The sequence below is a fragment of the Lepus europaeus genome, chromosome 15 (assembly GCF_033115175.1).
Source record: "Lepus europaeus isolate LE1 chromosome 15, mLepTim1.pri, whole genome shotgun sequence".
Taxonomy (NCBI): domain Eukaryota; kingdom Metazoa; phylum Chordata; class Mammalia; order Lagomorpha; family Leporidae; genus Lepus; species Lepus europaeus.
In genome coordinates, this window is record NC_084841.1 from 6,238,608 (window position 1) to 6,255,167 (window position 16,560).

The window sequence follows — 16,560 nt, forward strand, 5'->3', positions numbered from 1 at the left end:
ACAGTGAACCAATGGGCGGAAGATCTTTCTCTCCATATTGCCCTCTCTGTCTGTTACTCTGCCTTTCAAATACATAAGTAAATCTTGATATACAGGGGTGTATATGTGTGTATACATGTGTGTGCATGTGTGTGTATACATGTATGTATACATGTGTGTGTGTGTCCCACCACAACCGGCTTGGGTCTCTTCTTTTGCACGTGACATCACCCAGGTCTCCCACCCAGGAAACTAAGGAAGCCTCACCCTGGAACAGCCAGGGTCCACTGAGTCACAAGGAAGGAAACACCCAGCATTGCTAACCCTGCTAGGATCCAAACCACGTTTGGGTACTCTCCAGGTGTCATTTTTGGGAAAAGCTATCACAATCCTGATTATTTTCTATGTTGCTTTTGGCAAACACTCATTACACAGTCTTTGGTTGGCAGGGGAAGGAGGTGAAATCTATTTAGATTTCTGCTGGACCCTTTGCTCAGTTAGTAAAAATAGATAAATAAATAAAACAATTAAATAGAAAAAAATGTATTAAGCTACACAGATAGAATTTCTGGGCCCAGAAGGGACCATCCATGGAGAGCAGATGGGTTCAGGGGAAACCAGTTCAACAGAAGAGATGCCAATGGGAAGAATCCAGTTACAGCTTCCACCAGGGGAGAAAGCCGCACCGCCCTCTGGAAACCGCAGTCACTCACGTGCTGGAGAGTCTGGACCAGGGCCGCTCTCGGGGCCCCCGAGGAGTCCTTTAAAGGCAAACAGCGCTGCTTGGGTTGACTCTGTCGTTTGTAAAACACTTGCACTGTGTATATTTATACAGACATGTGAGTGCGCATAGCTGATGAGCCTAAGCCAGCGGTGCTCAACTAGGGGAGATTTTCTTCCCCTGGGGATATCTGAAAACTTCAGCAAATATTTTTTGTTGTTGCAAACTAAGTACAAGCGGCATGCTTCTAGCAACCACTGGGACAGGTCAGGGCGCTGCTAAACATCCTGCAATACCAAGGATATCCCTCCCCCCACCAAAGACCGGTCCAGCCCAAAACGTCAACAGTGCCGAGGCTGAGAAAACGCTACATAATTAGCTTATACTGGGCAAAAGGCCACCGAATCTTTGCAGAACTTGAAATACCAAAATAATAAACTTTATTACATCTATCGCAAGATTTTATTATCTGCAAGAGCTCTCAATTAAACACTTGCGGGCACAGATTACACTTGGCACACGCTGCCTTCGTGAGCCTGCACCTGCGGAGGCATGCATGTGTGTGTGTGTGTGTGGTCGCACTCACACAGGCACACACACATACGCAGATGGCGGATGTCAGCCGGCACATACCAGGACTGTATATAGTCAACCCCAAAGTGACGGTCGGCACTCTCACTGCTTAGCCGTCAGGTGCTAGACCAGAAAAGAAAGAAGCCTTCGGAGGGTTTCTAATTTCTTAGGAAAATCAAGAAGGTCACAGGAAATGTGGCTCTCCTTCCAGGGGATATTGCCCCATCTGAGTGTAACACTGGAAGGTAGAGCAGTTTCACGTCCATGAGCAGAGTGGCCCAAGTTCCAACCTTACTGATTGCAGAATAAAACACTGAACATTCTCAACATTTACTTTTGGGTCGGTAAACTGATAAATTTTTTTAAATAAAAATAATTTATTGAAGGGGCAGAGAAGCAGAGAGAGAGAGACAGAGAGAGAGAGAGAGAAAGAGAGAGCTCCCACCGGCTCTTTCACTCCCCAAATGGCTGCAATGGCTGGGGCTGGAGCCAGGAGCTACAAATCCAGCTCTCCCACATGATGTCAAGAAATCAGCTGCTCAGGCCACAGTGGCTGCCTTCCAGGGAATCCATGAGCAGAGAGCCAGACTCATGAGCTGCAGCTAGGAATCAAACCCGTTGTACTCTGATATGGGGTACAGGCCCATAAATTTGTCTTTTTTTTTTTTAACTTTTATTTAATGAATATAAATTTCCAGTATACAGCTTATGGATTACAATGGCTTCCCCTTCCCATAACTTCCCTCCCACCCGCAACCCTCCCCTCTCCCGCTCCCTCTCCCCTTCCATTCACATCAAGATTCATTTTCAATTCTATTTATATACAGAAGATCAATTTAGTATAAAATACTTCAACAGTTTGCACCCACATAGAAACACGAAGTGAAACATACTGTTTGAGTACTAGTTATAGCATTAAATCCAAATGTACAGTACATCAAGGACAGAGATCCCACATCAGGAGCAAGCGCACAGTGGCTCCTGTTGTTGACCCAACAAATTGACACTCTAGTTTATGGCGCCAGTAACCACCCTAGGCTGTCGTCATGAGTTGCCAAGGCTATGGAAGCCTTCCAAGTTCCCCGACTCTGATCATATTTAGACAAGGTCATAAAAGACAGGGTGAGGATAGTAACCAATGATCCTAAGAGTGGCCTTAACCAGGTCTGAACAATTATACAGCATTAAGTGGGGAAGAGGACCATCAGTACACACAGGTTGGGAGTAGAGCCATTGGTGGTAGAGTAGAGGTTATGATTACAAAGGAATGAGGCTCAAGTGCACTAGACAGGGTCTAGAACAAAGGACAGAGTCATTATTAGAGGAGCTAAGAAAGGTGCTGTCTAAGCTACAAGTAATTTTTCTGATTGAGAGGCAAATAGAACCTGACAGAAGGGGCTTGATAATAATCTGGTGGGTTTTAGGCCTTGTAAGTTAAGAGGCCCAGACCTATCTATCTCTTCCCATGGGGTATATCCTAAGGGAGGTGTGAACCTCCTAGGGGAAGGCACTCTGTTGACTTTCATTACTTGGCTGGCCTGGGAGGAGAGCTGGCCAGGTAAAGGCAGGTGGCATCTCTAACAAGAAATTTACAGTTCTGCCTGCAATGTTGCTGACCCTACTTGACCATACCCTCAGCTGCAGTGGTCACTTTGGAAGTTGGGCTGAGTGAAGGGCTTTTCAGCTTGGAGCCAATAAGATCTGTGGCTCTGACCTGGGCATCCTTCGATTCCAGGGCAGGTCCATTTCCAGTGATCCAACTCTTGGCAGAGCTGCCAGGGCTCTTCACAAGCTGACTTCTGCTGAAGCCCAGGCTTACCACATTGAAAGCCACTGCAGTGGACTGAATTTGCCTTAACTGCTACGCTAAATGCCATCTCTCACACATATTTTTTTTAATTGTTAAGTTATTCAGGGTTACCAGCAGCCACACATATTATACACGGGGTCTGCAAATTTCACAAAATGTTGGTATTTTCCATTTATGGCTATATAATAAAAAAGAATGCACGCAAGTTCATACACATCTATGAAACAAAAAATATTTCCAAGGCCTCAAACAGTAATCGAGCAAAACAGCACCCAAGCTTCACTGTAATCGGGGATCATGTCGACATCAGCCCTGTCTGCACGGTTTATCACCTCCTGGCTCTTCCCATCACCACCACTCAGCAGGCTACCCTTGCACCGCTTTAGAAAATGGAGAATACATTTGTCTGCGTAAAGTGGGCCACAATACTGCAGAACCAGGCACCACAAACCAACAAGACGGAAAATGGGGAGCAATCGGGTTCTTACCATTGAGCCACTTGGAGTTGTACTGCGCCGTACGGAGAGGCGGCAAAACGCCCAGGCTTCGGTAAATGGCGGGATCGCGGCCTGGGAAGTCCATGGCCGTAGCGGCGTACAGCTCCCCGTTGGCCGTGAGCAGCGCCGTGGAGTTGTGCTGCGGGCTGTAGGGACAGCGGGCCATGCCACTGATCTGGTCGTGGATCTCCGTCAGGTTACTCAGCTGTGGGCAAGATGAGGGAGACCCCAATTATCCTGCTGAAAGCCCCTTTCCTGGTGCTGATGGTCACAGCAAACCCTGATGCCAAGTGACATCTGTGCCCCAAGCCCCCGGGGCTCAGGACAGGCAGTGACATGCCTGGCACTCTGCCCCTGCTGAATGCAGCCTCCTGTGCCCGCAGTCAGAGAATCCATGAGCCAGTCTCTCTCATCCCGTTAGAGCTACGGAACCTCACAGCCGTGAACACTCACAGAACAGGAAGACTACATGGTATGGCTGTGATGTGTGCACAAGTGCTGCACATTGTCACACTCTAACACAGAAATCACTGTGACCTTACCATGTATAGACATAGAAATGATAGAAGCCACAGTGCGGAAGGAGCCATCAGTGCCTCGATACAGGTGGGTTAGGCTACCTGGGACAGCCAAAGCAAGGGACGTGCACATTCAGCACAACATAGCCCCGTTTCCAGCACTTTTATTCTGTTCCAGGTCCGGGAAGCCACCTGGGTGGCTTGCAGCTTCCCCAGTGCTCATGAGACAAAGCCTTTGAGTATTGAGGGCACCTTAAGAGAAATGGCTTTGGTGGGTGTGAGCATTCAGTGTAGCAGTTAAGTCACCCGGGTCCCTCAAGGCACTGGGTGAAGCCACCACTTGCAGCAGCAGCTTCCCATTTGGGAGTGTCTGTGAGCGTCCCAGCTGCTCTGGTTCTAATCTAGCTCCTTGCTAACGTACCTGGGAAAGCAGGGGAGATGGCCAAGGGATGCAGGCCCCTGCCACCCCCATGGGAGACCAGAATGAGATGCCTGACTCCTGGCTCTGGACTGGGCCTGCCCCAGGTGTGGTGGCCATTTGGGAAGTGATCCAGCAGCTCTTCCCCCCCACACCTGGCTTTCAAACACATAGATACATATATAGATCTTTTTCAGAAAAGATACTTGTGTCTCTCATTGAATTACCCTGGTTCAAATCCCAGCTCCACATCCCTCCTCCAGTTTCCTGCCCAGGCACACCCAGGAGGCAGCAATGATGTCTCCAGCTCTTGGATTCCTGGCACCTGCACGGGACCCCTGGGCTTTTGCCTGGTGAAGCACTAGCTGCTGTAGATATTTAGGGGGAAAAACGAGCAACAGGAGCTCACTCTGGGTTTGTGTGTTTCACTCATTCTCCTCTCTGTCTCTCACTTCCTGTGTGTGTGTGTCTGTTTCTCTCTTCTGTCACTCTCTCAAATACATTAATTGATTGTGAAGCAAGAACAGATTTAGTTCTTGACTCTTACCTTAGAGAGAACAGTTAAGTGACCCAATCTCTTTGTGTGTCAGGTTCCTCATGGATAAAACACAAGCCCATCGCTTCTCGGCCTTTCGGCTAAGACCAAGTGTAGAGCATGGGCCCAGGAGAGACCCTCACGGGGCACACCGGGGGCTGCCTGGCTGCACTGCTCTCCAGCCAGAGCAGGACGTGGGACTGAGCTGTGCTCTGGGCACTGCCCCCTACCTCCTCCTCCTCCTCTCCTTACAGCCAGTGACAGGCTGTTAACTTGATACCAGTGAAAAGTAATATAACATTTTCAACAGGAAATCAACATAACAGCATTTCCTCATTATATTCCCCCAGGAAGATTAAATTAAGATCCTGAATTAGAGGGAGTCCACCCAATGACCTCGCCAGGCCACCGCGGAGGGACATGCACACTGACAGCTCCTCTGCCGGTTACAGCAGGAAATCAAAGGATGCGGGTGACTCTGCCTTGCCTGGGGCTCCATTCATTTTATTTCTTCGGCACGCTCCTTATCCAATTTGTTATATTTTCTTCCTCTGGATTGTGATTCGAGACCCTTTTAATATTTAACAGTATCTCTACTACATAGCAGAATAGGAAAAGAGATGTTTACGATTAATATTTTGGCATGTGGAAGGAGAGGAATTCCAGTTTAAATGGTCTAGAATATATTTAAATATAATTATGTAAGCTGCAACTCTTGCCTATTCTTTATATAATTGACATTCCTACTAGAAATAAATCAATTACTTATTCAACTTGACAATGAAATGTGTCTAAACCTAGGGCTTTACTGCGATGTGTGAAGACCCATCGATGTGCAGACAAAGCCATACCGAGCGACTGGTGCAGACAGGTGTGAAAGCGTTGGTCCCACAGGTGAACAACCGGTCGCCGCCCACCAAAAGCACCCGGATGTAGTTCTGACATTCCTCCTAGGGAAAAAAAAAAAGTGCGGAACATGGTCACAGGCCCTGGGCCAACAGGAATGGTGTGTATACTTTCTAAAAAACTTAATTATTGATTTATTTGGCCAAACAACTGCTGTCTGTTCTAGTGATTCTAATTTTCAATGGTATGAACTACCATTTTTTAAATTTTTTCTCAAAATGGATTTTTGAGATAACATTTTAAATTTATATTATAGTCAGAGGTATAAGGTTACCCTAAATAAAGAGTTCAGCAAATAAGAAGCAAAAAGACTAGAGACCAGCACTTGATGGGCAAGGGCTATAAACAACATTTGCCTAACAGATCGGACGTTGACCACTTTATAAAAATAAACAAACTCTCCAATATTAACCAAGAAACGCACAGCACGTGGGGTCTGACCAGCCAGGCGGGTGTAGCCCATGCTGCAGGGTGCATGGTGACTTGGCTCTCAGGGCACATGAAGTCCGCAGACCTGGGTGCCCTGGTACACAGTCCCCTCCTCCGACCCAGGGAGCCCCAACTTGAGGAAACATTGAGTTTTCCAGCTCAGAGCAGCCGCACGGCCTGGCCGCGACAGTGAAAACTGACAAGATATTTGCATTTGCTTCCTACACACAAAGGGCAACATCTAGGGTAGTAAAACCTCCCAACTCTAACACTAATAGTAACGCTCCATCACTGGCGGCCAGAAAGATTGAAGCGAACTCTGCCAAGGCGCAAGGCAGGTGTGTAAGCAGGAGATGGATTTGGGAAACAGGGAAAGGCCCAGGGGTGGATGGAGAGGTTTGTTTTCTCTTGATCTCTTGTGTTTTTGTAGCTGGGGAAAGGGCAAGGGGTTCTGAGTGGAGAGAGCACAACAAACTTCAAAGAGTCTGAGTCTCCCCTGCCCCCACAGGGGAGGCCCCCGGGGAGGGGTGGCCAGGAACCCAAACCCCAGGGCAGAGAGAGGCGCAGCAGTTTGCCAAGTCCGGATCCATAGGGGGATGAAATCAAAGTGGGGATGAAAACAGGAAGCCCCAGCAGGACTGAGGGGCACCGCACACAGACATCTTCCAGAACATTGGGCTGAGTCTGCCTGCAGGCCCTGGGGTGGGGGTGGGGGAGCAGGCACAGTAATGACCCCACAGTGAAGCCTGGGATGGAAAATTACAAACAGTGGAGGGGGTGGGAGGAGTGGAGGTTGGCCCTGTTTTCTTGTGCTGCTGTCAAAACTCTCTGAGGAACCAGACAAGATGCAAAATAACTTCACATAAAACATGTAAGCAAGATCCCACACAATGTAGATGGGGCAGAGGCTGTCACATAACATGAACAACAGGGCCAAGGGCGAGTTCCTCCAAGAGAATCGTCTGTGATCTCTCAGCTGAGCTCTATGGACCTGGGGAAGAGACTCAGGCACCTGCAGGAGAGTAGGGATAAAACAGTCAGGAAATGGAACAGATCCCCCACCCCGTGCAGGACAAACTGCTCTGACACCCCCACAGGCCCCTGATGGAGGCCCAGAAAGCTGCCTGGCCCGTGCGACAATCAGGACGCAGGAGCTTTGGGGAACAGGTAGAGCAAAAGCCACTGGCAGTTTCAAAAACAGTAGAAAAAAGGAAATCAAGGAGGTATGGGTGTCGGTTTGAATCCTGGCTGCTCCACTTCCCAACTAGCTCTCTGCCAATGGCCTGGGACAGCAGCGGAGGATTGCCTAAGTGCTTGGGCCCCTGCATATACTCGGGAGACCCAGACAAAGCTCCTGGCTTTGGCTGGGCCTAGCGCTGGCCATTGCAGCCATTTGGGGCGTGAACCAGCAAATTGAAGATCTCTCTCTCCTTCTGTGTCTGTAATTCTACCTCTCAAATAAAATCTTAAAAAAAAAAAAAAATTCAAGGTGCTCATGAAGTTGAGCCTACAGACAGTACCTTGATGCTAATGCAAGATACCATCTGGCCCTACTCTGGTAGCCTCCCGCCCTTGGCTTAAAGTGCCCTTACCCTGCCTTTTAATGGCACTAAAGTCAACACAGGATCGGGGCATTGGCATAGCTGGCCCTGCAAGGTTCTAATCACCACCTCATGAGTCAGCTGTTTCCCCAGTAGGTAGCACCTAATGATGACTGCTTCCAGGGGGCTTGTTTAGGGGACCTACAGGTCTGGCAGGGGAGTTCCAGGCCCAGAGCAGAAATCAGTCAAGCGAACTTGACATCATAAACATTCCCTGAAGAGTACAGCACTGCTGATCAACCACGAACTTGGACATGAGCTGAACACGAAATCCAACCAAATAACCACTGATTCCAACCAGCCTCTTGTCGCTTGGACAGAGGCCAGTGTGCTGCCGCCCCTATCCTCTGCTACGCTTGCTCCTGACTCCCCCTCCCTTGTAGCCGCCTGATGAGCCCAAAGCACCCTCTTCAGCTGGATGGTGGCACTACACACCTGAGTCTTCTACCTCCTCATCTATTGATAGTTAAACGTTCTCTTTCCTTTATCCTCAAACCTGGTCCACATTTAATCAGCACCATTGGTGAGGACCAAGTTTTCAGAAGAGGATATGCAGAATCTTCCAAAATGATGGAGGATGGACACAGGTCTCCAGGAGCCAAAGGAGCTTATGATAAATAGAACCCAACAAAGGTAACATTCTGGTTAAGCTCCAAGTGATGGACAATGGAAATGGATGGAGGGGGTGGAGGAGGAAGAGTGGGGCAGAACTATCACCAGGGAGGCCAGGTTAAGGCGTGATCAATCCCAGTGTCCTACAAGATCAACCCATGGAGGCTGGCGGTACCTCTGCCTCTTCTTCACTATCAAGAGTTAGCTCTGGGCCAGCACTGCAGTGTAGTAGGCTAAGCCTCCATCTGCAGCACCAGCATCCCATAGGGGCACTGGTTCATTTCCAAGCAGATCCTCTCCAATCCAGCTCCCCGCTATGGCCTGTGAAAGCAGCGGAAGATGGCCTAAGTGCTTGGGTCCCTACACCCATATGGGAGACCCGGAAGAAGCTCTTGCATCAGAACATCCCAGCTCTGGCTGCTGTGGCCATTTGGGAGTGAACCAGTAGATGAAAGACCTCTCTCCCAGCCTCTCCCTCTGTCTGAAACTCTGCCTCTCAAATAAATAAATCTTCAAGAGAGAGAGAGAGAGAGCGCGTGCACGAGAGCGAGCCAGCCCACTGAGCTCAGCTCAGCCCACATTCCTGCCCTTACTCCTGTGATGGTTCCCCATGTCTAATTCACAAACTGTCTCATCTGATGTAGCAGGAGATTGGAAGTGAATCCTAAAAAAACTTCTTAAAAAAAAAAAAGTGTGGCAAGTTCAAGGAAAGCAAATAAAAACAAAGTGGGGGTATTTAGCATGGGGGCAGAAGATAAATTTAGGAATCAGAGAGTGGAAATTAGGAACTAGAAGGCATAGCATAGGCAGGCTGTGCTGCAGTTCATCGTCTTTGGCTGGTGACTCCTGAGACTCACCCGCTGTAGAAGATCTACCGGACAGCCTTGTCGATCTTGGCTACACATGGGGCCTTTCCTGATGTATCCAAATCTGCGTGGTATCATCTCTTAAAATAACATAGAAATACCCACAGGAAATTCTCTTATTGATTTCTCCTACACAGCAGATTATTTAAATGCCCATGGCTTTCTTTTCTCATTAAACAATCTTTTACTTCTAACCCATATCTGTACCTGGAAAATAAGGATTTAACGAATTCTGCTTCTCTGTGTCACAGTGTATATTTGCAGGGCCCCTAGCAGCCTGCTGCCACGTGGGTGTTATCCTTGGCAATGAGACTCATCTGTCCACACCATAACACCATTGATCAATGAAACAACCCAGGTGCACCTGCAGTCCATAGGCTGGTCAGCCTGTCACTCACATTGAGGCGACACTTGTTTAATGGATGGCCAGCATGCAGTAGTTACTGACGGGACCAACCAATGCCCACTGGATCTCAAGAACTCAAGGCACCAACATCAGGACAGAAAACACATCCTAGGGCTCTCTTCTTAGGGATTTAACTGCTTTTGCTTTACGGGGTTTCTTCTTCTTCTTTTTATTTTCCATACAAGTATGTCCTCCCAGAAAAAAGTATGTCCTGACTGTGCACAGAGGGCCAGCAGCCAGGGCACGTGCCTCCCCAGCCACTCTCTCAGCCCAGCCACTTGGGGGAGGAGGGATGAGGGCAGGAAACCCAACTGTCTCTGTGTCAATCACAGAGCTCCTGGTGAAGGCACTGCGTCTTCCTCCATCACCTCTGTGCACATCCAAGGTGCTACAGAGGAGCGACTTACAGGGATTGCCTGAGACTTCAAAAGCTGAATGCACATGGACCAAGTTACGATTACCAGGTGACCCTTGAAAAACCATAGCATTCAATCCGAGTGTGTCTGTGTGCATGTGTGTGTGTGTGTGTAGAATACATACATATAATTATATGTATGTATGACCACACTGCAGATGCAATATGCAGTTGCTCATGGGTATTCATGGGGGAATCGGTCCCAGGATCCTCCAAGGATACCAGAACGCACGGATGTTCAAGTCCTTTACATTAAAATGGTATAATGTTTGCACAGCACTATGTCAACTGTCCTGTGCACTTGAAGTCGTGTCTAGATCATTCACAATGCATAATGCAATGCAAATGCTAGGTAAACGGTCTTCAGACTGAGTTGTTGAAGGCAAGATCACAACAGCCGACGTCTGTGCATGGCCAGTACAGACACAACTCTCAGAGGCCTAACGATAGCGTCCATGAGGCATGGTTGATTGAGTCCTCTCAGATGCAGGACCCACGACACAAAGAGCCAGCTATACATAAATTCATAGGGATAAGTACACACACATATACAAGTATGCACTGTATGCTATACGATGTATGAGTTCAGAGAACTGATACATTAAAGTAAACTCTGTATCTGCATACTCTCACTATATATTTTCAACTGAGCTGATTCTATGGGAATCTTACTTGGAAAGCTTAATTAAAAACAAAAACTGGCATTCATAAATGGCAGAGGTTCCTCACCTTTTAAAGCAATTACACAGAGCAGAGGCAGGGCTAGAGCATGCTACACACACTGACTGACAGACAACTTCCAAAGCACCAGGCACTTGCAGGGAAAACACCAGTTTCTGAGGCACAGTGATGCCATGTTTGCTCCTCTTAATCACCTTTTACCAGCACAATTTGACAAGCTGGGAAGGAGGACCACAGAATACAGCAGGAAGAACAATACACAGAGCCCTGGAGTCCAATCAAAACTCCCACTAACTAGCAAAGTAATTCTAGGAACGTGGCATCAAAACCCCTCAAATGAGATCACGAACAAGGACCTTTTGACAGCTACAAACCATAATACCAGAATAAGGCAGCTCTTTCACCCCGCGAGGAACCAGCTGTGTGGCTTGTGTTAGGACTCCCAAATGTCATGGAGGGAGGGCTTCACTTTGACACAATTGCAGACAAGGGACTCTTGTTAGATGATGAGAGAGCTGACTATTTGTGTTTAAAATAATATTTGTATAAAGGACTTTTAAATGGTTCTAGAATCCTATTGCTATAATCCTTTTCAAAAAGAACTCAATACAACAGAGTTCAGTACACTAAGCTTGCAAATGTATAAACTGTCTTTTCCCCTTTTACACAGGATGCTTAAGTCATTGCAAGCAAAGTCATAACCTCGCTCCAGTGAGAACTGAATTTTCATAACCAAAATGCAACGGGGGGAGGAGGAGCTTTGCAAAGACTTGACAGGTTCAGTCCCCATCGTCTTTCTGAACCCAGTCCAAATCAAAGCTTTAAGTAACTTTTCTTGCAACTCCAACAGACTACACATGAAACGATGTTTGTGTCTGTCAAAGCAATAGCAGGCACGTAAGAGAAAACTCTGACATCTTTGCACCCATTGGAGAAGCAAGTGGGTACAGGCAGTGGGCCCCGTGCAGGTCTGGCCGCCCACGTCCATGCATGGCCTGCGACTTTGATGGGCACGAAGAGGCCGCACGTGGGGGTGGCTAGCACTGCCCATTTTTCCTAGGCTAGGAACACAACAAGCTCAGTTAACATGCCTGGCATTTTTCTCATTTTTGAAATGTCATATTGTATATTTTTCTTTTGATTCCATGGAGAAGGGGAAACTTTGTAATTCCGTGTGAGTTTTCACAACACTGCAGCACAAACACTATAAAATAGTGGAAGAACTTGAATTCTCCTTAGGGAAGTCTAACCTCCATTCCCCCAAAGAGAGAGTACATTTTGGTCAAATTTACCATGAGAATGTTATCTGGTGTGGCCCAAGGAATTGTCAGATGAGGGAAATGTGGGCTGCATAATTCCGGAATTCCAAGGCCAGCCTTTCAGTGGGCTGTGCTTGGACCCCACCTGAGGGTTACTGTGCCAATTACCATTTTAAGAAAGCAAGACAGACACCAAATAAGTAAAGAGACCTTGCCCAGGAGCACAGAGAACTATCACCTACAATGGGCCAGGTTACAGCACCACCCGCTCAGCCCCCTGCTGAAGCCACTGCATCACCACCACCAACATCACCACAATCCTCATCACCATCACCATCATCACCACCACCAACATCATCACAATCCTCATCACCATCACCACCATCATCACCACCAACATCATCACAATCCTCATCATCACCACCACCATCATCACCACCAACATCATCACAATCCTCATCACCACCATCACCACCACCATAATCACCACCATCACCATCACCACCATCACCATCATCACCACCACCATCACCACCACCACCATCATAATCCTCATCACCACCATCCTCATCACCATTCTCACCACCACCATCATCACCATCACCACCATCATCATCATCATCACCACCATCATCACCATCACCATCATCACCACCATCATCACCATCACCATCATCACCACCACCATCACCACCACCATCACCATCATCAGTATCACCACCACCATCACCACCATCACCATCATCACCATCATCACCATCATCATCCTGCGCACAAGAAGTTGGACTTCACGCAGCCCTGCTGCATAAACCGATTCTATTCCAATGGCAGACACTATTTAAAACTCTGGGTGAGTTTATCCGGCTACTGAAGGCAACTTAAAAGAATATGTGATATATTTTTCTCAGAACACACGGTGCTTGAAATTCACCTTCATCTGTTGTATTAGTCCAAAACAATTCAACCCACAAACACAAGGTGAATCAATTCATAATTACTAAGATCTGCCATGATTCATAACCCAGTAAAACCCAAAGGTTTGATTTTATCTCAGCCATAAAGGTGTGATTTTATCTGACAATGTCTGCTTCCCTCTTTTACTTCTGGGTATCAGAGAAGTGTTATTTGCTGTGCTAACAAGTGGGCCCTTCCGTGAATCTAGGGTACAACGGCTGGCATGAATGATTATGGCCCTTTGCCTATTTGTCTTATGGTTTGTACTGGTTTGATTGCTAAGCACCCAACAAGTGCTGGCCACAAGGGAAGGCCAAACATGGACCAGCTGTGACTCAGCAGAGACAATTTTCCACCCCAGTCATAATCATCTGTTAGTATAAAGCAACCACACTGATTCTTTTAAAACTACAGACTCACAGGCTATAAGAATCATCCCCTGGCTAAGGCAAGGCATCCATACTTTGTCTCAATGCAAGGAGCCAAAGTAGGCTTAATTTTAGAACAGAAGGGAACTATTAGTTTTTTAAAAGTTGGAGAGACCAATATACAGGTGTGATCCAAACGAAATACAAAAGCACTCCTAGGAGGACAAAAATCAAAATGAACAATGAAGGGGCAGGCATTTTGCCCAGCAGTTCAGACACATCCCATATCCAAGTGCCTCAGTTCAATGCCCAGCTCTGTTTCGATCTCCAGCTTCCTGCTAAAGCTGACCCAAGTGACTAGCTCCCTGTCCCCTTCATGGGAGAACGGGACTGAGTTCCTGGCTCCGGTTTTGGCCCTAGCCACAGGTCGTTGTGGGCATTTGAGGAGTGAACCAGCACATAAGAAACACTTTCCTGCACCCACCCCCCCCCCCCGCCCCGTGTATATGTCCATTTGTCTCTGTGTCTCTGCCTCTCAAATAAAATAATTTAAAAAAATGAACAATATAAAGTGGCTGAAGCATTGAGTCCTGATCAATGTTCCAACATGGGATGGCTTCTGTGCTCACCCCAGTTCAAAAGTGCATTGTCACACCCCACGCGGGCTGTGCCTTCACCCAAGGAGGGCTGGGAGATCGACAAGAAGCCACTCTGAGCAGGGTAAGTAAAGTGTGGCAGGGCGAGGACACACGGGCACTGGGCGAGGATACACAGGCACTGGGATTTCACAACACTGATCCTAGAGGCAAACTGACAGCAGGACACATGAGTGAATGGGGGCGGGGGCGGAAGGGTGGGCGAGGCAGGTGGCGAAGACTCACTCAGATGAGACAAGGGAAGCCATGTGGGCTCAAGACAAGGAGGAGGCTGGGATCTCTCAGATCTGAGGTGTTCCATGAAAACACCCCCAGAGACAGACACTGGGTTTGTGTTGGGTGTCCACAAGCTCAGTGGGTGTCCACATGGTGCTCCCAGCTGGACCACTAAGGAAGGAAGAAGGGGAGAAGAAGAGAGAGACCTGTGTGGGCAGCTCACAGGCCAGTGCCCGGACCCCGGGAGGGCATGGACATTGCAAGGCCAGCAAATGCATCGGTGGTAAAACCTGGAGCAGAGGCCAGTGCTGTGCATAAGGGACTCCTGCCTGCTGGAAGAAACATGTTTTTACTTCAGTCTCCCACAGCTCACCCCTGGAGACAGGTGTCACCCAGAAAGGACAGCAGCTGCTCCCCACACTGTAGCAAGGGCTAAGACTATAGCTACCCACACACCACACCAAGACTCACGTATGGCAGGCAGGAGAAAGAAGACCACTGGAAAGCTATGTCTAATGTATAACTTCTACAAACACAGTAAGGATGTTACAGAGGTCTGGTGTGCTATTGCTTCCATCATTACTTAGTTATGTGTGCGTGGGGGAGGGGGTGGTATTCTAAGTCACCATGTTATGACTCCTTGCAACCTGGCGACATCTTTAAATTCTATTTCGTGAGGTTAAATACCATTTGGCAAAGAGCCCTCAGCAACCTCTGCTTTATTTTTCTTTGACTCCAAGAGTTTCCCCAGAAGAGTACAGATTCTTTCTCCTCTTCCTTCTTCCAAGTTCCCTGTTCAGTTTTGGCAAAGTGATTGACAGCTGGCTGTAACTCATCCTAGTGTCTGCCTCAGAGTTGTTCAGATAAGAGGCAGGGAAGCATCCTAAGGAACTGGGCAGGATAAAGAGCATGGCACTCTTCTCTAAATGCAGGTTACTGCATTCCCTAAAGGCAAAGGTGGGAAGCCACTGATCCCTCCAACTCCATACAGCAAGCCCTCACGGCCACTCAGTGTGCACCTGACGTCTTCCATCACTTGAAGAATAAGTCACCATTGGAAATGTCCAGGCACCAATGAAGTAAGAAGATCACCAGGTGAGTAAGACATAGTGTGCTTGTGCACCAGCCATGGAAAAAGCTCCCAGGACAACCAACTATAATTCTCTGAAAGACATGGACTCCCTCCAAAGGAAGCCAGTGATGCTATGAAAGCACACGCGCAGTTGCTCAGGAAGTGCATTCCAACCTTGGCGATAAACTGCTCTCCCCACAGGCTCATACAGATGTGGACTTGGCATGGAAAGAGGGAGAGTTAATGATGAAATGTACGTTGAGATAAACCATCGAGAGTGAATCTCCAACTACTTTTGATGTGATATTTTATTCAGTACATGGTTACATTCTGGAGCCAGCTATAAAGTCTGCAACTTTTAAATTCAAGCCCATACTTTTTCAAATGATATTGTAGTCAATTAATTTCACATCTTTGTCTAATGACTGAAAACGCAAATTAGACCTGATTGTCTTTATGTTCTGAAGCTGAACAATGATTGACTGCTCTGTTCATTTTAATGTAACACTGAAACTGGAGGAATCACCGTATGCGCATTTTGAAACTTGCATTTTCCACTGGACAGAGCATCAGGGAATACCCTCTCCCCCCAGAACTGTCCTAGGTCCAAGGCAAGGTGCTGATGGCTCAGGACTGGGTCCGCCTTACCTGCGACTTGCCCTTGCTGTAACAGGCCTTCCTGGTAGCTTCGTCACACTCCCACTCCACGGCCTGCAGAAAACACCAGAACAGCAACCGTTACGGAGGCTTCGATTCAATCAACAGGATGGGAGAACAAGGCACCAGCCATCAGGTTAGCAAACATGGGCGCATCCTGGCATCAGCGTTTCCACAGCAACAGAGTTTATATCGGTAACGGAAGCCAGTCTGACACTTGGATTCAGCTGTAAAATCGAGGCATTCTGAATGACTGGGAACCGTGGGGTCCACAAAGCCACAGGATACATCCAGAGGAGGCTTCAACCAAAGGTTCACTACAACCTTCACAGTTCACTTCAATATACGGCACTTATCCAAGTTCACAGTGAGGAAGTGAGGAGCACTTGGCATACCCACCCTACCAACATG

At 47.7% G+C, this 16,560-nt stretch overlaps 1 protein-coding gene across 3 annotated transcripts in view; it reads right to left on the reverse strand.

The window, feature by feature from the left end:
• The window catches only part of SEMA5A (semaphorin 5A), a 473,120-nt gene that overhangs the window by 157,275 nt on the left and 299,285 nt on the right, over positions 1 to 16,560 (reverse strand). For all 3 annotated transcript variants that reach the window (XM_062212003.1, XM_062212001.1, XM_062212002.1), the window contains exons 6-8: positions 16,141 to 16,203; positions 5,903 to 6,001; positions 3,572 to 3,785 (exon numbers count right to left, since the gene is read on the reverse strand). In XM_062212003.1, the coding sequence (XP_062067987.1) occupies positions 3,572 to 3,785; positions 5,903 to 6,001; positions 16,141 to 16,203 (376 nt within the window). The remainder of the gene's footprint in view (positions 1 to 3,571; positions 3,786 to 5,902; positions 6,002 to 16,140; positions 16,204 to 16,560) is intronic.